This window comes from Emys orbicularis, chromosome 3 (genome assembly GCF_028017835.1).
Source record: "Emys orbicularis isolate rEmyOrb1 chromosome 3, rEmyOrb1.hap1, whole genome shotgun sequence".
In the NCBI taxonomy this organism is placed as follows: domain Eukaryota; kingdom Metazoa; phylum Chordata; order Testudines; family Emydidae; genus Emys; species Emys orbicularis.
In genome coordinates this window covers 135,752,341-135,772,377 of record NC_088685.1, presented here as the reverse complement: position 1 = coordinate 135,772,377, position 20,037 = coordinate 135,752,341, and the positions used below count along the sequence as shown (strand labels likewise).

General features: G+C 44.4%; 1 protein-coding gene across 2 annotated transcripts in view; it reads left to right on the top strand.

The window, feature by feature from the left end:
• Positions 1 to 20,037, top strand: part of PCNX2 (pecanex 2) — a 240,349-nt gene that overhangs the window by 79,371 nt on the left and 140,941 nt on the right. For both annotated transcript variants that reach the window (XM_065401279.1, XM_065401278.1), the window contains exons 14-15: positions 4,558 to 4,668; positions 6,436 to 6,527. In XM_065401279.1, coding sequence (XP_065257351.1) covers positions 4,558 to 4,668; positions 6,436 to 6,527 — 203 coding nt within the window. The remainder of the gene's footprint in view (positions 1 to 4,557; positions 4,669 to 6,435; positions 6,528 to 20,037) is intronic.

Sequence of the window (20,037 nt, the reverse complement as noted above, 5' to 3'; positions counted from 1 at the left end):
ATATTAGAAATGGAAAAGATACAGAGAAAGCCAACAAAAAATGAACAGCTTCCGTATGAGGAGAGAGTAAAAAAACTGGGACTGTTCAGCTTGGAAAAGAGACGACTATAGGGTGATATGATAGAGGTCTATAAAATCATGACTGGTGTGGAGAAAGTGAATAATAGGAAGTGTTATTTACTTCTTTTCATGACACAAGAACCAGGGGGGTCACCCAATGAAATTATCACGCAAAAGGAAATACTTCTCCACACTACGTACAGTCAACCTGTGGAACTTGTTGCTAGGGGATGTTGTGAAGGCCAAAACTATAACTGGATTTAAAAAAGAATTAGATAAATTCATGGAGGATAGGTCCATCAATGACTATTAGCCAAGATGGTCAAGGATGCAACCCTATGGTCTGGGTGTCCCTAAGCCTCAGACTGCCAGATGCTGGGAGTGGATGACAGGGGATGGAACTTGATGATTGCCCTGTTCTGTTCATTCCTTTTGAAGCACCTGGCATTGGCCACTGCCAGAAGACAGGATGCTGGGCTAGATGGACTGTTGGTCTGACCCAGTATGGCCATTCTGATGTTCTTATAGCAGATCATCTTTTATCTATGTCTGTTACCTCTAGCAATAACTGAGCTTCTCTGGGAGATAGGGGGACGCCTTTCTGAATGTTCTCTTCAGCTCCCTTTGTAAGAAAAGATTATTCCTCATCCAAAGGAATCCCCCCTCCTACCCTCTATTCAAGAATAAAGCTAATTAGCTCTCAGTTCCTGCAAACAGGCCAGGTATTTGGATTACTAGCCTTTTAATGCTAGCTCTTGATAAAACCACATGCTTTATTTTAACCAATTACAAACAAAAATACTTGCACCAAAATTGCCACTGGTTACCATGGTATTTTAAATCAAAATGCATAGCTCCCTCCCAAATATGAAAACCCCACCTTCTATTACTGTGTTCCAGCTCTTGGAGCTGGAGGTGTTGCATGTGCAAACACGCATTACTACTTAAACAAGAAGGTGCTAGGTACTTTTAAGAATGCATTGTATTCCAGCCCCCTCTGGGATTCATAATTCAACTTTAATTGTGTAACTAGCCTTTCTTAATGGTCTGCTCTTCCCAGGAGAAACCAGAAAATTCCTATATCCAGTCCTCTTAAAGGCAAGGGCCTTTGAAACATCCCTTTCCCAGGCTACTCTCTGACACAGGATAAGATTAACATGTTTTAGGATTACTCCAGGGAGCATCAAAGAGGGAGTGAGATGGCAAGATTGCTCTTGACAGCCAGCCTCCCTCACCCCCTCTCTCATACTCACACCCCTTCATTCACACACTCCCCTCTGACACATTGGCAGTAAGTTCTATTTCCTGTCCTATTAATTACTCCCCCGCCCCCATCCAGGCTGTTCTTGGGTCACAATAGTTAGAGAAATCATTTAGCCTTCAAACTAGTAATATCAAGCTAGCTATAAAGTGACCCCCTTGCCTCACAGTGAGGATCTCTTTCTAGTTTCAGTGCTGGGCTTCTGCAAAACCCTCCTTGTGATCACTGAATTTCAAGTGATCTTGAAATGTTTGGTCTGGGGGACCAAAAATCTCTGTGATCAAATGGAGGGATCCAGATAACTCTAGGTAGTTTGCCATCTTTACCATTGCTTTTCCTCAATACCAATCCAAGAATAGCTTGGTATGACTAGAAAAAGGAGAGAGGAGAGAAGTAAAGGTAGCAGAGGTTGTAAGCTGGGGTGGACAAACTTTTTGGCCCGAGGGCCACATCGGGGTTGCGCAACTGTATGGAGGGCCGGGTAGGGAAGGCTGTGCCTCCCCAAACAGCCTGGCCCCTGCAGCCTATCACTTTCCGCCCCCTGACTGCCCCCCTCAGAACTCCCAACCCATCCAACCCCCCTGCTCCCTGTCCCCTAACTGCCCTCCCAACCTCTATCCACATCCCCGCCCCCTGACAGGCCCCCCGGGACTCCCACTCCCAACCCTCCCTGTTCCCCATCCTTTGATCGCCCCCCCAGAACCTCCGCCCCATCCAACCGCCCCCTCCTCCCTGACTGCCCCCCAGGACCCCCCACTCCCTTACCCAACCCCACCGCTCCCCGCCCCTTACCAGCAGCAGGAGCTCGCAGCCGCGACACCCGGCCAGAGCCAGCTGCGCTCCCCACGCTGCCCAGCAGGAGCAGCGGGCCAGAGTGCGGCTTGGGCGGCAGAGTGGCTGCAGGGGAAGGGGAACAGCGGGGGAGGGGCTGGGGACTAGGCTCCCCGGCTGGGAGCTCAGGGGCTGGGCAGGACGGTCACGCGGGCCGGATGTGACCCACGGGCCGTAGTTTGCACACGTCTGTTGTAAGCACTCTCAATGGCATTTACAAGCAAGAGATGGAGAACACGGTATTTCTGCATGCTTTTATGTATATGCAATTTTTGTTAGTGCTAGGATACCACGGTGATGGGCACATTATAAATACCAGCATAGGTGTTCAGTTCATTGAGCTGTGTCACACCAACCCTAAAGCACTTATACTTTTTCTCAGAGGGGTAGCCATGTTAGTCTGTATGGTTAGTCTTTAAGGTGCCACCAGACTCCTCGTTGTTTTTATACTTTTTTTGCGTCTGACCCCTGAGCTTGTCCTATCTCTTCTGTGTTTGAATTCTTCAGCAGGAGTTATGAAACTAGATACTTGTAGAATAATATGATAGGTGAAGAAGCATTAATATATGCAGTCAGATCTAACAGAGCGTATTGCTGCATTATTTTAACCCAGCACGATATATTAGCAAGAAGGACTGTAAGTAAAATGGGATAATTGGAATATAGCAAAGAAAACAAATATCATTGGTAATGTTTGTTTTTGTTTTAAAAGTCAGTATGGAAATAAGAGAAATGTCAGCAGTTTGTTGGATTTAAGTATTATCAGGGCAAATAAGAAAAAAATGCAGACAGCCCAGCATGTATAACTAATAAATATATGCTTGTTCACAGGGAAAATTGCCAGGAACAGCAGAACATTTTTCTGTAAGAAATGGGGCAAACGATCCATGCAATTTGCAACACAATTTTTCACAGTCTCCCAATGGCCTTGTTAACATAACTATCAGATTGGTTTTTCTTTGACTAAAACTGTAATCTGCCGTGCGTTGCCCCTCTCCTTTTTAACATGGACTACAGATCATATTTTCCTTAGTTCCTTAGGATGCAGTTTCAATTTGACTCGTGTTGGTAGCAATTCATGCGCTGCTCTTTTGCCATACGCTCTCCTTTTATTTCCCCAGGTCTTACCAAGAAAATCTCTTCTTCAGAATCTGCTTATCTCATTTTTTTTAACATAGTGTTATTTCTATCTTGTTTCTTTCCCCCTCATTTTGTTTGTTCTGCAGCACTCTGAATACTTCATTTCTTGCTTCTCTAAATTTACTATGCCACCTGAATATGTCTGGCTTCAGCTTCCCTCATCACTGATTATCTTCACCCATCCCAGTGGTGTTGCTTACACAGGGCTTGATCGCGCAAGGTGCTGAGAATTCAGGCTAGGCTCCAGCACAGTGTTTAAGCATGTGATTAAATTTAACCATATGAATAGTCCCGTTGAAGTTAGTGAGACTGTTCATCTGCTTAAAGTTAAGCATGTGCTTAAATGCTTTGCTAGATCATGGCCAGCATGCGCTGTACCTTGCAGGATTGAGCCCACAGAGACAGCAGTGATGTGATCAGAACACAAGACAGGAAGCACAGACCCTGAGTACTAATCCTGCTTCCTTTGACCATGGGAAAGTCTCTTAAAGTGAGGGACCGCTCTGAAAAGTGGCTATGTATAAATGGCACCTTCTTACTCAATAGATCAGCTTGCCTTTGAATATTTTTTTTACTATTTAAATAAGTTTCTGGTTTTTAATTCTGGCCGTTCTGCAGAGTCAAGGCAGCTATGAGAGAGTGAGCTGGATTCTATTCTGGGTCACACATCATCAGCAGAACTGGTAACTAACTTCCAGTTACAGAATCTTTATTGATGATGATGCATGTATTAGCCAGAGCTCAGTAATTCCAGGTTGAGTTTGCAGAGCCCTCAAGTTAAGGAAAAAAATATTTTTTTCTTTTAAACTGAACAGAATTGATCTTAAAAGTGGTTGAGAAATGGTGAATGGAGACTACATTATGCCATTTTCCTCCTGGTCACTTTTCAAAGTAGAACTGAACTTTAACTCTTTGTGTATTAGTTTATATATCTGTAAAATAGGAAATAATATTTACCTCAGGCGGTTGTGAGAAATAATGTTGATAAAATGCTTTGGAGGACAAATAGGTTTGTATGAATTCTTCATAGCTAGCGCTACCTATTATTGCTTTTAGAGAAACATTAAATATAAATAAATTTAAATAATGAAATGCCTGCAAAATGTAACCATTTTTCCTAACACCAAAATCTATGCAGAAAGCATTAAAATATAATGGAAAAGTAGCTTATCCCAGTTTGAGGCAACTTTTCTCTGTTTTTCATACAAATATGTTCAGTTGTGACATTCAAATATGTGCTAACATACATCTTGTTTTAATTTCAGTGTTTTTGTATTGCTTCCCTGCAATTTCTCTTCTTGGCCTTTTCCCTCAAATCAACACCTTTTGTATATATCTCTTGGAACAAATAGACATGTTACTTTTTGGTGGTTCTGGTAAGTAGTTTATTGTAGCCTGAGCTCATCTGTTCATGCCCACAGCCATAAATTAAGCTGGGTTGTACTGCACATTTTGAGGCCTCATTCACACTACAATTGAAACTGTGCTAGTGGCAGTCACGTAGGGCCGTGTAAGGAAGTTTCGCGCCCTAGGCGAAATTTCCACCTTGCGCCCCTCCCCCAGCCCTGCAGCAGCTCCCCACCCACCCCCGCCCTGAGGCGCCCCCCCTCCCCACGGAGCCGTGTGGCAGCTCCCCACCCCAGCTCACCTCTGCTCTGCCTCCTCCCCGAGCACGCCGCCCCCGCTCTAATTCTCCTCCCCTCCCAGGCTTGCGGCGCCAAACAGCTGATTGGCGCCGCAAGCCTGGGAGGCAGGAGAAGTGGAGCAGCGACGGCGTGCTCGGGGAGGGGGCATAGCAGAGGTGAGCTGGGGTGGGGAGCCCTGCGGCAGCTCCACCCCCCCCCCCGCCCTGAGGCGCACAGCCCCCGTGGCAGCTCCCCACCCCCCCAGCCCGGGGAGCCGTGCGGCAGCTCCCCACCCCAGCTCACCTCTGCTCCGCCTCCTCCCCGAGCATGCCACCCCGGCTCTAATTCTCCTCCCCTCCCAGGCTTGCGGCGCCAAACAGCTGATTGGCGCTGCAAGCCTGGGAGGCGGGAGAAGTGGAGCGGCCGCTGCGCTGGGAGAGGGAGTCTGAGCCGCACGTGTCAGCGCCCCGCCGGCAGCCCAGCCCAGGAACGCTGTAAAAAAAAAAATTGGGGGCACCGCTTTTTGGTGCCCCCAAATCTTGGCGCCCTAGGCAACCGCCTAGTTTGCCTTAATGGTAGCACTGGCCCTGCAGTCACACAGTTACATATGGTTTCTTGCATATGGACGAGGATTTTTTCTGAGAACAGCAGTACTTAAACTGTGTGTTAGACTATGAACCACCCCCACAGAAATGTTTTTAGCATGTCTAACATGATCCTTGGTAAAACTTAAATCCTTTTCCACATGAGGGAAAACATGTTAGAAGCATGGTGATTTCTGTCATCATTTCAAGCACAGTATGGATAAGCCCAAAAAGAGAGAGGGACTATTTCGTAGGTCCCCCTTTCCCCCAGTTCAAATAAGAAAAAAAAAATCATATGGCTAAAACTACCATATGCATCTGGGGTAGCTTTTCTTTAACTTCTTGACTCTTGAATAATGTAGCAGATCTGAGGGCAAAACATGTTGGGTAAAACCCCGACCCCATCAAAGTGAAGGAAAGTTTTGCTCCGACTTCCATGGAGCCAGAATTTCACCTGGTGAGAGTGCTACCAAATGTGCTGACTTTTTTTTTTTTTTTTTTTTTTTTTTCATTTTGTTTTTTGTTTCAGAGGAATGCTGCAATGGAATTCAGCAGTATAAGGGTTAACGCATTTTAAAGCAGCATCCTTCCTTTCCTCCTCTTCAAAAATGAAAAAACGATAGGCGGCAACATTTTGGCAGGGCATTTAAATATAAAAAATGATAGACCTTTAGGGTGAAATCCTGGTCCCACTAACGTCAATGGCAAAACTCCCATTGATTTAGTGAGGCCAGAATTTCACCCTTAGTCTCTTGAGGAACTTGTTTAACTGATCAAAATATTGAAGGCGTTCTTTATACAAAGAAAGAGAATAACACTGTGATACATGATTTCTATTAATTAAATTCTGGTTGAGCGAATCCTTTTTTGTTTTTCTTTTGGTTGCAGCTTGTTTCATCTAGAAAGTAACAAACTTTTGATGTCTGTATTTCAGCTGCTGCTGGATTGATATCTGCCCTCTACAGTATTTCTCGAAGCTTTGTAGTTGTGATTGTACTGTATGCTTTCTGCTTCAATGCAGTGAAGGTAAGTGGGAATAACTGCGGTGGCAAAATGGACTATCTATGCTTCAGGAGATACTCTAGTTTAGTGAGTGGCTTTAGCTCTAATTTGTCGTGCATCCATTTGATCAATTCTTATTTCCCAAAATAACTTAAAACATGGCTCATAAATGTACTTTGTATAAGCTGCTCTGTAATATTTAGAAATCTAAGTGAAATACTGGTGTAAATGTTAACCTAACACCCATTACTTCATGGAACATTGGAGTCTGGCCATCCTACCTGAAATTGTTGCATTGTGTTTTCAATACAAAGGGCCAAAAGCAGCCATGGTATAAATAGGCATGGCTCCCACCAACTTCAGTGCGAGTTACTCCTGGTCATGCTAATGCTGAATTTGGTCCAAATTCTTAACAAAGACTCTGCTTTCTTTAAAAACAAAACAAAATGGCACGCACACTCCCCGCCCCCTAAGCAACTTCCCTCCCCCTTTTTTAAATTACAACAGCATGCAGTACAGTTGCTCTAATTTTGAGCTTGTTATATTTTCTACAGAACATTGTTAGGCTACATGTACACTGCAAAAAACACAAAACAAAACTGATGGCAGCGAGTCTCAAAGCCTGGGTCATCTGTCTAAGGCTCACAGGGCTCAAAAAAGCAGTGTTGACGTTTCCACTCGGGCTGGAGCCTGGGCTCTGAAACCCTCCCCTCTCAGTGCGTTTCAGAGCCTGAACTCCAGCCCAAGTGGGAATGTCTATACTGCTATTTTGAGCCCCATTGCATGAGCCCGAGTCAGTTAACCCGAACACTGAGACTTTCTGCCATTGGTGTTTTTTTTGTGGTGTAGTTGTACCCATAACTATGGTGGCTACTAACACTATACTGTAATTAAGAATCTGTCTACATTTCCATTGTTAAACCTGTTTCTGGGGGGGTTAGTATTGAGCCCTAAAAATATGGCCCATATTGAAATTTGGCCTACAAGGTCTAGAGTCAAAAATGAATTTATATAGGATATATATAATTTCTCTAATACCACACAGCCCCTGTCCTTCTCATTTGGCAATGCTTATGTTGCAGAAGTAGAGGAAAATAGGTGTTTTAATTTTTTTTGTAATTTTGTGCTTGGTATAATTCAATTTTTTTATGATCAGATTTTGTGTGTTCTCTGTAATTTTTGATGTGTCATTTAAACAAACAAACTTTGGAGGTGAAATCCTGGTTCCATTTAAGTCAGTGGTAAAATTCTGGTTGACCTCAGGATTTCACCCTAGATCTCGTGAGATAAAAACAAACTCTTTTTCCTTAATGTTTTTATAGTACTATATAGCAGGCTCGATACCTGATTATTGCACCTGTCAAATATCTGTGGAGTGGTGCTTCAAAGATGTAGGAAGGTGTGAGATACATCTTCAAGCAGCTCTCAGCACCCTTCTAGGCCAGAGGTTTTCAACCAGGGGGTCCGTGGCTCTCCTGCGGGGGGGCGGAGCGTGACCAGGTTTCAAGGGGTTTGCCAAAATAAACTAGAGAGCAGGGCTGATGTCAGCATTAGGGGCCCATGGCAGAAAGCTGAAGCCCGAGCCCCGCCTCCTGGGGCTGAAGCCAAAGCCCGAGCAACTTAGCTTCACGGGGCCCCATGTGGTGTGGGGCCCCAGGCAATTGCTCAGCTTGCTACCCCCTAATGCTGGCCATGGCTTTTAATCTACTGGATATGCAGAAAAACAGTTGATGTGGCACAGGTGGGCCACAGAGTTTTTATAGCATGGGGGGGGGGGGGCCCTCAGAAAGCAAAAGTTTGAGAACCCCCGTGCTAGGCAATAGTGATTCTACTACTGAAAAATCTGAGGGTATGTCTACCCTACAGCGGCGCAGCAATGGTGCTGCAGGTATGCTGCTGTAGTGTAGATGCTTCCTACGTCAACAGTAGGGGTTTTCTCATCAATTTAGGTAATCCACCTCTCTGAGAAGGTGGTAGCATCTACAGTGGTGGTTAGGTCGACCTAACTACATCGCACAAGGGGTGAAATTTTTCACAGCCCTGAACAATGTAGCTCGGTGGACCTATGTTTTAAGTGTAGATGGGGCTTTTGTCCCTGTCCCCCCCAAGTATGTGTAAATGAAGGGTGAAATTGTGCACGTTCCAAAACAGCAAAAGGAGAATCATGTTGACACAAAGTCTAACAGCTCATACAGAGGACTTACGGAACTTTCATAGGTGTTGTTAATCAGAGAACACATGTGCAGTTAAGGTATATTGCAGTGCCCCACTTAAAATGTTAGCCTACAGGTACTGCTGTCCCCAGTCCTCTATTGTACTGATTATAGTAATATTGCTTTCACCTGGCCCACTTCCATGATGCTAGAAAACTTTCCCAATCCCTGTATCACTGTCACCAGTTCCCAATTCTATGAATGGGTCTGGAACTGGCAGTTGGGAGCAGGGCCGGCGCAACCCATTAGGCGACGTAGGCGGTCGCCTAGGGCACTAACATTTGGGGGGTGGCGACCGCGGCGGCCGGATCTTTGGCCGCCCTGGTCGTCGTCGGTATTTCGGGGGCGGGACCTTCCGCCGCCTCTGTGGAGGCGGCATTTCGGGGGCGGGACCTTCCGCTGCCTAGGGTGGCAAAAAAGCTGGCGGCGCTCCTGGTTGGGAGGAGGGTTGGGTCAGAGCCATGTGCGGAGAGAGGATTTTGAGGTGCCAAATAGCAGGAAACTGGTCATGTGTGGAGGGGCACTTTTGGGGATGGAAGTTGTTGTAGGTGTCTGGGAAACGGTCAGGTCTCTTATGAAGATGGAAAAGGAAGGATCGGTAGGGTAGGGGAGAGTCAGGGAGTTGTGAGGTGGAGAGTTTAAAAACAGCTTTTGTAAATAGCATTAGGGAAAAGCCTTTTACAATATTTCCCCATTTATACAACTCTTTCTTTTTCAGCATATTAGTTTAAATTACAACATGCAGGTGGCTTTGCAGATAAGCAATCTTGCCCATGGGTTAGACTTCAAACTGCTTAGAAATATGCTTATAATGCTACCCTGAAGTTGGAGAGTGCTGTGAGAGATTTACAAGATATCTGCTGTAAATTACCCATCTTAAGTGCAGACTTTCTCTTCACACAGAAAAATTATGCCTAATTTTAATTTTTATTGTACTGTTCTCCTGAAGATATTTATAAGCAGAATAATTTAAAGCATATAGAGATAATTCCACTTGCTTTGGCTCATAACCTTAGTCCACTAGGGTTTTAAAAGTCTCGTACATCTTTCCTTTATACAACATGAAAGGAGCACTGGCATAAACTTCCCTTGTTCCCAAGTCTCACCTAAATCGTTTTGTCTCTTTATGCAATTACCTAGACTATTGTAAGGGAATGATTCTTCCATTCTTATTCATGAGTAGTACCTGACATTGTGAGTAACCACATTGACTTCAGTGAGACTCTTTGTGGAGGAAGGGTACTAATTCAACTTAAGGGAGGGCAGCAGAATGTGGTCCTAAATAGTGACCATTGTGAAATGTGTGCTTATGCCTGTGCCAGAAACAAAGTAGTATTTCTTTACAGGTAGTGGACTTGATTCTTGAGTCATACTGAAATCATTGGTATAACAGTGCACACTCACCTCTTGTGAGCGCCTCTTATGATCTGGGTGCAAACCTGCACTCTCTCTGTTCAAGGGGCACCCTGTCAGCTGTTGCCGTCATCAAGTGGGTCTTCAGTGGCTCGTCCCTCTGGCTAAGTCACACAGTCAAACACATGAATGAATGAACAAACAGGGCCTGTCGCTGTACCCTTGGTAATGTCTGCAGCCCTGTCTCTGGGCTCAGTTCTCAGCCCCTTCTGGGCTAATTTTAAGCCCACCCATGCCCTGTTATAGAGCAGTGCCCCAGGGGTTCCTTCCTGGAGACTCTTTAAGTCCTGCCCTTAACTTGGGCTTCTAAATGAAACTTGTCCCCTTCTCAGGGCTTTGGCAACTCTGCCAGTGGGCAGCAGGGGGACCCAGGCCTGCCCACTACTCCGGGTCCCAACCCAGGGACATTATAAATAGCAACCTATGCTGCTTCCTTTAATACTGTAGTTGCTGTTGCTATTCCCTGGGCCACTTCCCATGTAGCCCCTTACCTCAGGGATGAAGTTCTCTGTCTGTTCCCTGCTTGAGCAGGGTCTCTCCGAGGCCTCCTCGCCTGGAGAGTTTCACAGCCTTCCAAATCGTCATCACCCTTCTGATCCCAGCCAGCCACTGATCTGCTCAGAACCAGCATCTCCTTTTAACTGAGCCTGCTGCACTCTGATGAGCTGCTTCCCTGCAGCCTTTCTAGGCAGGCCGAGAGGACCCACTTTCACGTCTCCTTTTCTGGGTTGTGGTGTGGTAAGACCGTGAGGCCTTCAGCAGGGGGCCTCAAAGGGCCTGGTACACTCCATCACAATTGTACACTAGAGACTGCAGCTCAGGCACCATAGAGTCTGGTTCATTAAGCTGTAGTTCCCAATGATGGGGTGAAAGTTATATTATTAAGCATGTGGTAATCTCAAAGACAGAAATTATGAATTCCAAACTTGTCAGGCTTCAAAGCTACTATTTATTTATATTAAGGTAGTGCCTAGGAAACCGCGCCTACGAACAGGGGCCCATTGTGATAGGTACTGTGCATACCAATTACAAAGAAGACAGTGTGTGCCTCAGAACTTCATGTGGAACAAGATGCAACAAATGAATGACACAGATAGTTGGGGTGTATTTATCTTATATGTACTATGGCATGTGGCTAAGGAATTATAATAATACATTTGATTTGACTAGACATATGGGGTAGTGATGATTGGGAGGGCAAGGTAAGGAACAGAGCAGCTAGCAGAAGCAGAAACTACAGTTCACCACTGGCTTAGCCAATGCTAGAGTTCAAAATTCACTATTTGTTGGTCTCTTTTTATTTTTATTCAAATTTGTCAGAAACAACAGAAAAAAACACACATTGGGTATTTTTAATATATTATGGAGATAAAGAAATACATCAGCCAAAAAGATATAGGATTGGAAAACACGATAGCTTGACCCAGAAACAGAAATTATGAGCAGACAAAACATATTGCTCTTCTGAAACTTAAATCCATCAAATCTATACCTGTTTATTGGCAGAACGTCTTATATCTCAGCAGGTGTAAGCAGCAATGTTTTATTTGCGGAACTAAATGGAAGAACAGATATGTATCCTAGTGGCTTTCACTGTTTTCACTGGCAGATTATTGCTCATGCCAAACACTCAGATGGAAAAAGACCTTCCAATGATATCAAACTTGAACCTCTCCTTCCTTAAAAGCTGCTTGTGTCCTCATGTTTTTGTAGAATGAATAGGTTCAGCCTTATTTTCCCCTTTAGGTATTTGCATAAACAGACTTTTTCTGGCCCTTCTTTAAAAATTAAAGTATGGATATACTTTTAAAATATGAAAACTCCCAAATTGGAAATATTTTTAAATAAAATTGATTTTTAATTAGATTGATTATGACACTGTTCATCTTTTCCTTAGTGCCTTGGTTTGAAGGATGAACAGTGAGTACTAGAATAAACTAATACGGGTTATGCAAGTGTGAGAAATTGTGAAGAAAGTAGGTTGAGGAGGCTTTGTTAGACTGTTTCAGTTTTGAGAGTAATCAAAGGATTAGAAAGGTGATCAAACAAAGGGATTAGAGATGTGAGGTTGGTTAGCAGTAATCTACTACTAGGTTAAGTTAGTTCTCATGCTGTCGATTGGACAACGTACAGCCCACAGAACATGTTTTATGTGACTTTATGATCTGTCCTGAGCCAAATCCAACATGTTATGGGGTAGGATAGCTGTGAGGGACAGGTGTTTGTCCAGCCCTTGTGTTTTAGTCCTTCCAGGAGGGTCTTTGCCATCCTGCTTTCATTGGGTCATTGGGTTGAAGGTGATTTTTCAGGGAGTTTGGTAGGCATTTGGAGCAGATAATCATACTACCTTCGAGAGCATTGGGCAACTGTTTGAGAGACCGGGACTTGTTTAGTTAGAAAATGGATCTATTCATTTCATTTGAATTCATACCATTTGATGTTTTCAATCATTCAGAGATGCTTCCTCTCAGTGGGGTCCAACGTCTTTTCAATCTTGATAGAGAGAGGCCATGTTTCAGTCCCATAGGTCAGAATACTGACCATCGAAGTCTCTCTGCTTATCAGTGTAACTAGTAGAAGTCAAATGGATTTATGGAAAAATAGATCTTGTCAGCCTAACTTGATATTTTTTAATGAGATTACAGTTTTGGTTGATAAAGGTTATAGAGTTGACGTAATACATACAGACTTCTGTAACAGAGAAATCCACTTAAACACAAAAAGGAAGCTTACAAGAAGTGGAAACTTGGACAGATGACTAGGGAGGAGTATAAAAATATTGCTCGAGCATGCAAGGGGGTAATCAGGACGGCCAAAGCACAATTGGAGTTGCAGCTAGCAAGGGATGTGAAGGGTAACAAGAAGGGTTTCTACAGGTATGTTAGCAACAAGAAGAAGGTCAGGGAAAGAGTGGGACTCTTACTGAATGGGGGAGGCAACCTGGTGACAGATGATGTTGAAAAAGCTGAAGTACTCAATGCTTTTTTTGCCTCGGTATTCACAGACGAGATCAGCTCCCAGACTGCTGTACTGGGCAGCACAGTATGGGGAGGAGGTGAGCAACCCTCAGTGGTGAAAGAACAGGTTAAGGACTATTTAGAAAAGCTGGATATGCACAAGTCCATGGATCTGGATCTAATGCATCCGAGGGTGCTGAGGGAGTTGGCTGATGTGATTGCGGAGACATTGGCCATTATCTTTGAAAACTCATGGTGATCGGGGGAGGTCCCGGATGATTGGAAAAAGACAAATATAGTGCCCATCTTTTAAAAAAGGAAGAAGGAGAATCTGGGGATTTACAGACCGGTCAGCCTCACCTCAGTTCCTGGAAAAATCATGGAGTGGGTCCACAAGGAATCCATTTTGAAGCACTTGGAGGAGAGGAAGGTGATCAGGAACAGTCAGCATTGATTCTCCAAGGGCAAGTCATGCCTGACCAACCTGATTGCCTTCTATGATGAGATAACTGGCTCTGTGGATATGGGAAAGCAGTGGGTGTGATATATCTTGACTTTAGCAAAACTTTTGATATGGTCTCCCACAGTATTCTTACCAGCAAGTTAAAAAAGTATGGATTGGATTAATGGACTATAAGGTGGATAGAAAGCTGGCTAGATCGTCGGGCTCAATGGGTAGTGATCAATGCCTCAATGTCTAGTTGGCAGCCAGTATCAAGCGGAGTGCCCCAGGGGTCAGTCCTGGGGCCAGTTTTGTTCAACATCTTCATTAATGATCTGGATGATGGGATGGATTGCACCCTCAGCAAGTTTGCAGATGACACTAAGCTCAGGGGAGAGGCAGATATGCTGGAGGGTAGGGATGGGGTCCAGAGTGACCTAGACAAATTGGAGGATTGGGCCAAAAGAAATCTGATGAGATTCAACAAAGATAAGTGCAGAGTCCATGCACTGCTACAGAAGGTGGACCGACTGGCTAAGCGGCAGTTCTGCAGAAAAGGACCTGGGGATTACAGTGGACGAGAAGCTGGATATGAGTCAACAGTGTGCCCTTGTTGCCAAGAAGGCTAACAGCATATTGGGCTGCATTAGTAGAAACATTGCCAGCAGATTGAGGGAAGTGATTATTCCCCTCTATTCAGCACTGGTGAGGCCACATCTGGAGTATTGCATCCAGTTTTGGGCCCCCCGCTACAGAAAGGATGTGGATAAATTGGAGAGAATCCAGCGGAGGGCAATGAAAATGATTAGGGGGCTGGGACACATGACTTACGATGAGAGGCTGAGGGAACTGGGCTTATTTAGTCTGCAGAAGAGTAGAGTGAGGGGGGAATTTGATAGCAGCCTTCAACTACCTGAAGGGGGGTTCCTAAGATGATGGAGCTAGGCTGTTCTCAGTGGTGGCAAAGGACAGAACAAGGAGTAATGGTCTCAAGTTGTAGTGGGGGAGGTCTAGGTTGGATATTAGGAAAAACTATTTCACTAGGAGGGTGGTGAAGCACTGGAATGGGTTACCTAGGGAGATGGTGGAATCTCCATCCTTAATGGTTTTTAAGGCCCGGCTTGACAAAACCTTGGCACGGATGATTTAGTTGGGGTTGGTCCTGCTTTGAGCAGGGGGTTGGACTAGATAACCTCCTGTGGTCTCTTTCAACCCTAATCTTCTATGATTTTCTGAGGGTGTTTGACTTGGTACCACATAACATTTTGATTAAAAAACTAGAATAGTATAAAATGGTGCACATTAAATGGATTAAAAACTGGCTAACTGATAACGCTTAAAATGTAGTTGTAAGTGAGGAATAGTCATCAAGCAGGTGTATTTCCAGTGGGGTCCCAGAGGGATCGGTTCTTGGCACTGCTATTTAACACTTTTGTCAATTACCTGGAAGAAAACATAAACTCATCACTGATAAAGTTTGTAGATGACACAAAAATTGGAGGAGAGATAAATTATGAAGAAGACAGGTTACTGATTGAGTGATCTGCTTGGTAAAATGGACACAAATGAACAATATGTGTTTTAAAGCAACTAAATGTAAATGTGTAAATTTAGGAACAAAGAATGTAGGCCATCCTTACAGGAGGGGGACTCTGTCCTGGGAAGCAGTGACTCTGAAAAAGATGTGAGGGTCGTGGTGGATAATCAGCTGAACATGACCTGCCAAAGTGATGCTGTGGCCAAAAGAGTTAATATAATCCTGGGATTCATAAACAGGAGAATCTTGAGTAAGTGTAGAGAGGTTCTTTTTACTTTGTATTTGGCACTGGTGCGACCACTGTTGGAATACCGTGTCCAGTTCTGGCATGCACAGTTCAAGAAGGATGTTGATAAATTGGAGAGGAGCCTCTCAGAATGATTAGATAGGGATAGATAATAAGCCAGTAAATATCATAATGCCACTATACTGAATACTGTGTGCAGTTCTGGTCTCTCTCAAAAAAGATATATTAGAAATGGAAAAGTACAGAGAAGGGTAACAGAAATGACTTCTTTATGAGGGGAAATTAAAAAGAGAGGGACTGTTCCGCTTGGAAAAGAGATGACTAAGGGGGGAATATGATAGAGGTCTGTAAAATCATGTATAGGGTGGAGAAAGTGAATAAGGAAGCATTATCTAACGCTACACATAACACAAGAACCAGGGGTCACTCAATGAAATTAATAGGCAGTAGGTTTAAAACAAATAAAAGGAAATACTTCTTCACACAACATACAGTGAACCTGTGGAATTTGTTGCCAGGGGATGTGAAGGCCAAAACTATAACTGGATTCAAAAAAGAATTAGATAAGTTCATGAAGGATAGGTCCATCAATGGCTATTAGCCAAGATTGTCAGGGATGCAACCCTATGCTCTGGGTGACCCTAAGCCTCTGACTGCCAGATGCTGGGAGTGGATGACCGGAGATGGGTCACTGGATGATTGCCCTGTTCTGTTCATTCCCTTTGAAGCATCTGGCATTGGCCACTGTCAGAAGACAGCATACTATGCTAGATGGACCATTGGTCTCCCCATTATGTCCATTCTTCCCACAGTTCCCATTGCCCGGGAACGGTGAACCGCGGCCACTGGGAGCTGCGGGCAGCCGTGCCTGCAGACGGTCAATGTAAACAAACTCTTGCGGCCCGCCAGTGGATTACCCTGATGGGCTGCAGGTTGCCCACTACTGCCTTATAGTGATAGACTGAAAGAGCTCAATCTATTTAGCTTAACAAAGAGAAGGTTAAGGAATGACTTGGTTATAGTGTATAAGTATCTACATGGGGACAAATATTTAATAATGGGCTCTTCAGTCTAGCAGAAAAAGCCATAACACGATCCAATGGCTGGAAGTTGAAACTAGATAAATTCAGACTGGAAATAAGATGTAAATTTTTGACAGTGAGGGTAATTAACTGTTGGAACAATTTACCAAGGGTCATTGTGTATTTTCTATCAATATTGGATATTTTTAAAAAGACATGCTGTAGCAATTGTTCTGGGGAAGTTCTATGGCCTGTGTTATACCCGGGGTCAGACTCAATGATCACAGTGTCCCTCCTGGTCTTGGAATCTATGAATCAAGGTGTTTGGGTTTCAAAAGATGTTCTTGATGATGCTTTTGCAGTGCAGATTTCAACTTCTTTCCCAGTGCTGCCCATATTATTAAAAAAGAGCTGAGGTCGGTGAAATCACTGACTGTGTGGTCACTCACCAAGATACCAGAGCCTGCAATGTGTGTGAAATTGCTGACTGAAAGAATTTTGGTTTTACCCCAATTAATTTTCAGGCTGACTTTTACCACTGAGCTTTCCAGGGCTATAAGTGCCACGGTTAGCTCATCCATTGATTTGACAACTAGCACTATGTTGTCAGCAAAATCAATGTTGTTAACTTTCTTATCAAGGCATATGCCTAAAATCCATTTACTTAGAGTCTGGTCAAGCACATAGTCTATGACAGCATTGAAGAGTTCTGGGGTGGCAGTGCATGCTTGTTGAATGCTTGACTGAATTTGGAAGCCGGTGGTTCTTTTCCTGTTTACAAGAATGCAGCTTGAGAGTCATCATATAGAAGATTGGTCATTCTATAGAACTTGTCAGGGAGGCCTGCGAGTTTCAGCCAAAATGATTCCCTGTCAACAAGCTGGTGCACTGTAAACATTTATTCCATTGTAGAATGACCTGGAGTGAAGCCAACATGTTGTAGTCTTCTCTTTCTCCTTACGATATCAGTGGCTTGGGCCAACAAGACAGAAGCACAAACTTTCTCCAAGACAGATAGAAGAGTAATGCTGCAATAGTTATGACAGTCTCATTTGCTGCCTTTACATTTGCAAAGTGGTAAAATAAGGCCTTTTTTCCAGCCAGACAGGATCGACTGTGTTCTCCAGATGAAATCGAACAACGTCTGCAGCCACAAAAGAATAGCTGGTCCAGCACTTTTTTACAGTTCCGCAGGAATTCTACAGATTCCTGTTGCCTTAATTCCCTTATGCTTCTTTGCAGCTCTGTGGATTTCATGGATAGTGAATTTGCCAGGATCATTTTGTGCAAAATGAGTCAACTTAGTAGAAGCCTGTGATGGCCTTTGCTTGTGGAGAGCGTTTCCTAGTGGTGAGCGCTTAGGCCCTCAACATGTGTGTGTGTGGGGGGGGCAGTTTTGGTGGGGAAGTGTTTGCCCTCCCACTCCATCAGCCTCCAGCCCAGGGCCCTGTGAGGGCAACAAAAGGGTCTGACACCAGGAGTGCCTTCAGGCTGCCCTCCCTAGGCCACTGCCTACTACCCCGCTATTGTCCAAAGTTTGCAGTCTATCATGGGAGGCTATGAAGGGGGTCAGCTCACTGGGCGTAGCTGTGAAGGATGGTAGCTCTCTCCCTCTTGGAGCAGCAGCTGCCACCTCTCATGCCTTAGCCCTCCAGCTAGGTCAGTGCCGAGTCTCTCTCCTTCAGGGGTAGTCCATAAATAAAACAGAGGGAATCATCACAAATAAAATGAGTTAGTAGGTTAAAGGGGGAAATGCCTCCCTCTCTGGATATAACAGAAGCAGGTCCTCCTTTCTCTCAGGGAGGGCACGTCAGGCAGTTGTTGAGAAAGAGGTCCTGCCATCCCTCAGCCCTTTTCTTGGGAGCTGCAAAGTAGAGGTCCTTTCTCTTCCCTCGTCTGCTCACAAATGAGCCATTCTACTCCCCTTTAATGCCTCTTCCAGTCTGTGCATCTCTTGCAGGTGTGGTGGGTTGGGCCTGGCTGAGCCAGAAGAAGCTTCTCAACCCCTTGTTGACCAGTGTAGGGTTTCAATACCTGTCACACGGCCCTAATATCAGGGTCCAAAGAAATTGGGGGTGCATTTGGCAGCTAGCTGACATGTTCCCTCCAGTATGCCATGGACTCTTCTGCATTGATTAGCTGACCAGAACTGGAATATACCACACTGAATGAATGACCTTTATCATCAGTTAGGTAACGCAGGTGTTTATACAAGGGGGCGAGTTATTAATGGCAGAAGCTTCCTCGAGTGCGATGACTTCGGCTTCCATAAAAACTTTATGGTCAGAGTGTAATGCCTTGTTGTTGTTGTTGTTGTTATTTATTTTTTGCTACAAGCAAAAGGGGTAAAGCCAGAGAAGCAGCATCAAGAAGAAAGAGAAGGTCAGAGATGATATACTTTAGCCAAACATACAAATTTGGTCTCAATACAGGAGATCAGACTAGAACTAGATGACCTAATGGTCCTTTCTGGCCTTTAAATCTATGAATCAATGAAAGAATGGATGCCAAGTCTTGGTCAGGGAATAAATATTGATCTTGGCACAGTGGAAGGCATATATATACATAAGATTATTCAAACAGCAATGTTAACACCATGTTTTGTGTTGGAGGCATTTTTAAAAAAGAATACACTGCCATATAATTTTCAATTTTAGTATAAAGAACAAGAAGTTACATTCCACATTTATGAACTTATGTTCTTGAGACAATGCAAGTGACCTTCATTTTTCCATTCTGTAATAACAGAAAACATAGATGTACCCAGAACAATAACTCTGTGGCATTCACATTTCAACATTGTTTTGGTTAGGCCGCAAGGATAATTCACATGGATTCCTTGTGCTGTAATTGTAAAAGTTCACTTTGAGAGCACCATGGGAATTCAACAATTCTTTTTGTATTCTTCATTTTAACCAAATACTCAATAACCTTCCTCCACTTTTCAGTTAACTTTTCTGAAAAAAATGCTTGGATAATATTTTAGCTCTTCTGTAACCTTCTGCAAATAATTTCTCCGTTGGTTCTCTCAGTGGGAGGTGGAAGTATGTGGCTCCATGTGTCAATCACTTCGGAACTTTTTTTGCATGTTATAAAGAATAGGAGTTATACTAGTTGTGTTGCAGCTAACCTGATTTTTATTCCAAAATGTTCAGTAAACAGTGTGACAGACCCAGACCAGTGAGGTACAGGAGTCTGGTCCTGTTGGTATCCAGGAAGTGGGTGGGCTTCGGACTGCTAAAGGACCTCCCCCCAGCCTAAGGGGAGGATCCACAGGTCCGTGATACCAAATAATTGCGGGGGACAACTAATGAAATAACAGGGACAGGAGTGAGGTCGCAGGGCTAAACGAAGGGAACCTGACGGTGACACCGAGCAGAGAACCCCGGACAGCGCCCACTGCTCCTCAAAGGCATCAAGGGAGCCAGCGGACGCTGCCCAGAGGAACTCTGCCCGGATGCGTGAACGGACGGAGGAGCGGAAATAGGCCCCACAGTCGCAGGAAATCCCGTCGGCCAACCTCCTCTCCCTGGTTTTGTAGATGGCCATTTTGGCCAGAGCTAGGAGGAGGTTGGCAAGGAGGTCCCGCGACTTTGTGGGGCCACGGATCAGGAGTGCGTAGATGAACAAGTGAAGGGAAAAGTGCAACCAAAAACGTAATAATATATCCAAGAGGAGCCGGAATAGGGGCTGCAACCTGGCA